This window comes from Alligator sinensis, unplaced genomic scaffold (assembly GCF_000455745.1).
Source record: "Alligator sinensis unplaced genomic scaffold, ASM45574v1 scaffold472_2, whole genome shotgun sequence".
Lineage (NCBI taxonomy): Eukaryota > Metazoa > Chordata > Crocodylia > Alligatoridae > Alligator > Alligator sinensis.
This window is the reverse complement of record NW_005842378.1, coordinates 661,114-668,339: the sequence shown is the minus strand read 5'-3', so window position 1 is coordinate 668,339 and position 7,226 is coordinate 661,114. Positions and strand designations below refer to the sequence as shown.

Genomic DNA, 7,226 nt, shown 5'->3' with positions numbered 1-7,226 from the left:
CCGGAGCGGGAGTGGAGGTCCCTGACGAGAGATCGGTTCGGTTGTACCAGGGAGCTCCTACAGACTGCAAGCCAGGGCTGCCAGCCAGCTGCCACTGCTACAGTGCTACGTGCCAAACCCACCTCAGGAATGGCCAGTTTGGGTCGGACCCTGTTCCAGATCCTCCATCGCATTTTCTGTGCATGTCAGGGATGGGTTTGCTGAGGTTTCCTAACGAGAGCACCAAACTGGCCTGCGATCCAGCCCGATTCTGTTATGCGATTGCCAAGCAGGAGTGAACGGGAGTCACGCCGGACTTACACCGGCATGAACGGGATCAGAACCTGGCCCCGGTGCGCTCTTCATCACAAGCCCAGCAGGACTGTCCCGGCAGTAACAAACCCTGGGGCGCAGGGATCGTCCGCACAGAAGACCTCAGCGAAACAACGTGTCCTCAGCCCGGTGCCCTCGGGGGACGCCGCGCTGGCTGCAGCTGGCACCTTGGGGTCCCGGTGCCTGGTCCCTACAGGCCGCTGCCCTGCCCCCGCCCTGCAGCCCTGGAGCCTTCCTCGTCCCTGCCCTCCCCCCAGCACCCTGCGGGGATTTGCTGCCTCTGCTGTTTTCCCAGGTCCGTTTCGGAAATGCAAGGCAAAGAAGGCAGGAGTTGGCCGCGCCGTCTGGCCGGGCGATGCAGCGGTGGTTCCTCGCTCTCGTGCCGGGCCCCGGCACACCGCTGCCCCGGACGCGGTGGGGGGAGCGGGCAGGGGCGGCCCACACACGGCGGGGCCGGGGGATGCGTGTGCCCCGCACGGAGCGCCGCTTGCCTTGCCACGGGCGGAAGGGACCGTGTGCAGGTGCAGCACGCACGATCCGCCGTGTCGCACACCCCACTCAGGTCTGCCAGGGACATCTGCATTCATGCCCTGTCCCGGCTGCCCCCGGCCCTCGGCAAACACCTGCTGGGGCAGCACCCCACGGAGGAGCCGCCGGGCCGGGCCAGGCCAAGCCTTCTCGGCTGCAGCAGCGGGTTACGTCCAGGCAGGTTAAACTGGGCCCTTTACTGGCCCTCACACCAGGGCACTGGGCGGCCAGAGCCCGCGAGCGACGCGGCTGCGGCTGCGGCAACTCCCGCGCCCCGGGCACGACTGTCCCCTTTCTCCCCTCGGCTTCCTGTTCCCAGAAGACTCGCATCGCTTCGGAGAAGGGCCGATAAATAACCTTTATTGACTCAGGCAGGTCAAGGGCAGCCCGAGCTGAGCAGCACCCGTTACCTTTCCCTTTTTCTTTCTCTCCAAACATTTGGGTCGCTCACGGGCTCCCCGCAGAACTGGGCCACAGGGCACAGTCCCTTCTCCCCGCCCCGGGAGGCCGGGTGTGCCAGCAAGGCAACTGCAACATTCAAGGGGGACCCTGGGGTAGGGCTCTCCCCAATCCTCCGCAGCTAGGAGCTCCGGCTGACCAACGAGGGGAGGGAACCGCTTTCAGCAATACCAGTCTATATGCTAGGCTGGACCCCAGCACCTACTAAGGAAGTGAATGTCTGATATCTGGGGTGGTCCAGGTTTAGTTTATTTCACAGACAAGTTCATCACCAAAAAGAAATTAAATACCTTTTTTCTTTTTTTTAACAATGAACAAATATGTACAAAATATGAACAATATGAGGTATAAAACCTTTTGAAGCAAAGTATTTACAGAGGCACATATGTATATAATAGGCACTATCTTCCCACTGCTGGTGTAGGCCTGGCTCATCAGGCAGCAGCTGATGTCAGTTTTTCTCCTGCAGTAGGACCCTATGGCTTGTTACATTTTCTTACAAAACATGGGAAGTAAACTATCAAAACAGACAAAAAGCAGCTTTAATCACAAAATATTTTCCCTAGAAAAAGGAATCAGACAGATTGCAAGGCAACATTTCAAGGGGTCTCCAATTCAAAAAGGTCTTATATATATAAAAACAATATATGTATTGTTTATAATATAAAGTAAAAATTAACATTTACAAATGACTTGTAGTCTAAACATTATGTCATGAAAAAAACCACTAGAGGTGTTATGAGTGGAAAGGCATCAGATGATGAGATAAGGCACTTGATGGGAATTGAAAAATTCTTCCCCATTCATTAAATATATTTCTATGCTGGGGGGGGGGAAGCTTTTAACAAGAATATTTAAATTAATTAATTAAAGCTACCTACAAATACAGAGGAATTCATCCTGCAAGCCACACTCACTTCTACCTGAAATATTTGGGAGTTCTGCCTGACTGCACAAGGGTGACTGGATGGGGTATAAAATCAGTAAAGACAGAATGTAGTATTATATTCCAGAGAGAACATTAATCGATGTACAAATATATCTTACAAATTAAATACAAAACATGGACCTATTCCTTTAACCAAAATAAAGATCTGCCCATAAATTGATTGTCTGCCCTTTTCTTGGTTTTAGATTTACAGAACTAGTCACTGTGGTTTTCTCAGAGAAATGATGAAAGTTGTCTTCTATAGCCAAACATTCTTTAAAAGTCAGCTCCCTTAAAGTGCAAGCTGAATCAGGGTTCATTTTCAAGCATGAGCCCATTAGTGGGTAGAGTTATAATAGCCTTTATCATCTTCAATGTCCACTTCTTGATCAGAATCTTCTGAGATTTCAGATTCAAGGTCCTCTTGAGAGACAGGTGAGGGGGTGTACTGGGACCCATCAAGAGAGACATCTTTATTCTTCTGCTCAGGGCTCAGACAGCTCTCTTGCCTTTGATCACAGTGACTATCCACACTTTCAGCTTCTTCCTTTTTGCTGGCTTGAGGGTTCTCCTAAAGTCAATCAATAAAGAAACCAGTTTTACACCAAAATATGCTCAGCATAATCAGAAGACCTAGGAGTCTAGGTCATTTTGGAAGTCAACATTCAGTTATTGAGGGGTTTTGCACTGAGGCTAGAAGTTTGGTGCTTTCTCAGGTGAGTATAGGCTGTATCCATGCCCCTAAACAAATTCTGTTCCTTCACTTGTTAAATTCTTAAGGAAATGCATGTGTGCAGCCATGGGACTTCTTACTTATAAAACTTTCTTCCTGAGCAGATGGAATACCATCTAGGAAAGATAAGCTGTGCTGGTCCCAGTCTGATAAAGAACTGAGGCAATCATAAACAACATCTTGCTCCCATTGAAACTACTAGTTTTGTCATGGATCCAACCCCCATGCAGTATGATGGTTACTTCAAATATCTCCAAGTAAGAGGCTTAGATCAGGAGCATTTAAAAGTGTGTTTTAAAATAATAACAGATTAATTCTAAATATGTAAAAGGATCATCTGCTTCTTCTAGTCGCTATGCATTTTCATTAAAATATATTTCTTCCTAGGACAAAACTACCTTTGACTTCAATAGGAGCAGATGGAGCCCATCCATATTATAAAGCAGCAAATGGAAAAATTACTAATCATCAAGTTGTAAGTCTAAAATTTAACATTAAAAATTGCAAATTTTAAAAATAGGCCTTAATGTAATAAATAATAGTCCTACTTCCTGATGCTGCTTCCCCCTGGGGACAACTAGGGTTGTTTCCTTAGCCAAGTGAAAGCACTCAAGGCTAGGTACCTGGGCCACAGGTGATACATGACTGCCTAAAAAGAAGGATATTATTTTAAATGGCCATGATTTCCAGCAGCCTCTCAAGATATTTAAGGGAAATCAGGCCACTGCATGTTTCACAGATAAAATGAGTTCACTCAGAATAAACATCTCTGTAGCATAAGGACAAATCTACATAAACTAAGCTTTTAAAATTTAAACTAGATGAAGGAACAGTTCAAATTGAACCAAAATGTTCATATTCTAAAACATACCCAGCATCATCACACAACGGTGAGTTTTTAATTAAAATATGCAATCCTAACTTTTTGCTGAAAAACAGCAAGTTTTTAAAATACCTTTGCTTTGTGGCATTTTTCAGCTTTCTCGTTTCTACACAGATTTTCAAGTCCTTTATCAGACAAGGCAATGAATGCTGAGCCAACCAAACACAGCAGGCCCAAGCTCTTTTATTTGCAAAAAAAGCTTTACTAACCCATGTACAATTTTTGAGTGGGAAAAATTGTTGCAATAGGACCCAATCTAATACTCTTTAAGTAACTGACTCCAATCTGCCTGAATTCAAAAGCTATTTAATTTTTCCTAACCTTCAAATCAGTAACCAAAGTTTATGTGTATTTGTTTCCCAAGAGCTATACAATACATTTGCCTGTGTTTATTATAAATGAGTAAGTAAAAGGGCCAGTAAATATTCTTCTAGAGACAACTATCTAAGTCATTTACTGACAATTACTTATCTTCTCTGCCTTAATTAGATAAACAACATATGGGTTTACAAAACAATTAGCCTGGAGTTTTAATAGCTGGTATGTGAAAACCCAGGCATAATTGATATAGGAACTACATTAGGAGCTTTTAACATTAGTGCTGCATCAATGAGCCATCCTGGATTCCAGCATGACTATTTGCGTTTTTAATCAAGGTGAAGAGGTTAAACAGCCTTTCAGATGACTTTTGCATACAATCTGGAATAGGTGATCACTTATGAGATAAGGCAATTAAAATATGTATTTATATAGAAACAGAAACATCCCTGTACCTGTTTTAGACGCCTCCATTTTGCTCTGCGATTTTGAAACCAAGTTTTGACCTAAATGACAGGAGAAAAAGGCAAAAGTTGGCACATGTGGTGCAGTCCACAGCAGCTCCAGCTGGACCAGTTTACCCTAGTAGCAGAAGCAGCCAAAGTGGGGCCAAAAGCTACTCTCTGTCACCTCCGTGCAAATCCAGAGTGCCTTGGGGGTTACCTTGGAGTTGCACTGGTGTGTCAGCCAGCAGGCAATGGAAAGCTGCTGGTCCCCAGTGTGGCTATCAACCTACTCCTGTCTAACAGAAGGAGCTGCTACAAGGTGTTCGGCTCCATCTCAGTCAGCGGAAGCAGTGTCCCCAGCTGCTAGGGTGGCAGGATTGCTTCCTCCTTGGGGCACAGCAGGGTGTCCTGGGGCCTGCACTGTGCACGCTGCTGGGCCTCACCTGCCTCTCGCTGAGCTGCAGCATCTTGGCCAGTCTCTTTCTTTCTGGTGGCGAGAGATACTTCTGGGTCTCAAACTTCTTCTCAAGTTCAATGGTCTGGTCGTTGGAGAAGCGGACTTGCCCCCCTTTCCTTTTGTGCAGCGGCCGCTGGATGAAGGGGCTCCAGAGCAGGGGCTTCCCTGCCAAGAGAAGCAAGAAGAGCCGTCACTGGTGTGCTTCCTGCAGGGGAGCCTGGCTCAGCCTGGAGGTGCTGGGAGCCGGTACTTTGGTGCTTTTGTCCCTGCTGAAGCCCTGGGAGTGACAGAAGCCCCTGCTGCCCCCCCATGCACAGCCCAGCTTGGCCCCTCATGAGCTGCCTTTGACCGAAACACTAAGGCCCTTCCCCAGAAGTCAAGGGTGGGCTCGGGGGCCGGATCCGAGGCTCTCTGGTTTCAGGCCACGCATTTTTTTTCAAACTTCATTTTTTGATCTTTCGCCTCCTCTGATTTTTACATCAGTCGAACAGAGACCAGTTAAAAGCCACTCTAAGGGCTATGGCAACATTTCCGTCAATGTGTTTCCTGTTGGTCTATCTCGCAAAGAAAAGAGAAAAAAACTGTGCTTCCTTCTGCTCTTTCACTGCAATACCCCCAAGTGACTGTCTTGCATTCTCTGTGCAAATGTTTGCCCACATGCTAAACAGAGCTCATCTCACATCACTATCTGGGGGCTGCAAACACTTGGGGGCAGGGGGACCTTCCACACGAGGGAGCAACATTTATTTGGAAATGACTGTAGCGGAATCAGCATCCGGCACTACCTTATCACCCTCACCAGATTTGGTGTGTCCTTGGTCATCACCCTCACTGCACTGCAGATAAACACCCAATCCCTGTAGCTGCGGGAGACCTCCAAGTGGAAAGAGGGGCAGCTGGGGTCTCAGCATTACTTGGCAAGCAAACATGAGCTGTGCCAGGCTTTGTGCAGTGTGTATAGAAAGGGGCGCAAGGACTGGCACCTCCGGGAGCCTCCCCAGTGGAGCTCCGGCGGGTCCGGAGCTCTCGGGCCAGAACCGTTGAGTCACCGTGTTTGCCTTGCTGCCTCTCCGCCTTTGAAACGCGGCATTGTTTTTCAAGATTTTGCTTGCGTCAAGCTTTAGTAATTCTGGTGCAAAACAGACTAAAAAAATAGGAAGCAACTGGTTATTTTAGCTGTCATAAAGTCACATCCCACACAGAGGAAATGAACAATATCAGAAAAACGGATCCCGGCTATCAGAAGTCGAGTGTTTCCTGAATTTGTCTGTATTGAGGATGTCGATAAAGTAATCAGCAATGTGCACGACTCCCGGGGAAGAGCCTGCTTCTGGCAGCCAGGAAAACACTTAACAGCTTCTGAAACCAGATTTACTCCTATCGAGAGCTCAAGGTTTCCTGTATGAACGGAAAGGGTCAGCCTCTTTCACTGCACAAATTTCGTGAGTCAGATCCAGTTCTGCAATCACTAAGAACCAGTGTTGCAGCTATCAGTGCGCAGAGCCGGGGCATCCCGCCGGGAGGGCAGGGGACCGGGAGCCCGATTCTGATCCTGCCCCCCGGGGTCCTCCGGGGCCGGAGAGATCAGAATCGGCCTCCGGGCGCTCGGAGGCATCTGCAGGAAAAGCCCCAGATGTGCAGTGCAAGCTCCCAGGACAGTGAACCCTCCGCACCAAAACCGCACCCGGCCTTGCTAAGGACACCCTCAGAGTCGCTCGGCTGAAGGAAAACAAATCTGAGTCACCAGCGGGTGCTCGCCGCGGTCTGGCCTCCTAATTTACTGTAAATCAGACCGGGACCGGAGAGAGTTTCAATGACTTTCAGTCTCCAGCCCAGGGCCCGACCCCCTCTCCCCTCCCGGGCTGCGAGCGGGGCGCGGGGCGCGGGGAGCGGAGGCAGGGCTTACCCAGGGGGTCGTGCCTGATCAGGGCGTGCGTGTAGTCGGTCACGGTCCGGGGGAAGGGGTACAGGGGGCCCGCGTACGTGCTGCTCCCGTAGGTGGCGGCCAGGGCGGCGGCGGGGTGGGGGGAGAAGGCCGGGTGGATCGGGGTCGGCTCGTAGATGGGGGTCCTGTAGGCGGACACAAGGCTGGTGAAGGAGGAGTTGGGAGACGCCAGCGTCGGCGGCGCCGGCGAGGGCAGCGGGTGCGGGCCGGGTGGCGC

At 49.4% G+C, this 7,226-nt stretch overlaps 1 protein-coding gene across 1 annotated transcript in view; it reads right to left on the bottom strand.

Annotated features, from left to right (window-relative positions):
• Positions 1-1,530: 1,530 nt before the first annotated feature.
• The window catches only part of HHEX (hematopoietically expressed homeobox), a 6,486-nt gene continuing 790 nt past the window's right edge, over positions 1,531-7,226 (bottom strand). Inside the window, exons 2-5 of the mRNA XM_006029433.3 lie at positions 6,971-7,134; positions 5,051-5,229; positions 4,617-4,667; positions 1,531-2,798 (exon numbers count right to left, since the gene is read on the bottom strand). Of these exons, the coding sequence (XP_006029495.1) occupies positions 2,565-2,798; positions 4,617-4,667; positions 5,051-5,229; positions 6,971-7,134 (628 nt within the window). The 3' untranslated portion in view covers positions 1,531-2,564. The remainder of the gene's footprint in view (positions 2,799-4,616; positions 4,668-5,050; positions 5,230-6,970; positions 7,135-7,226) is intronic.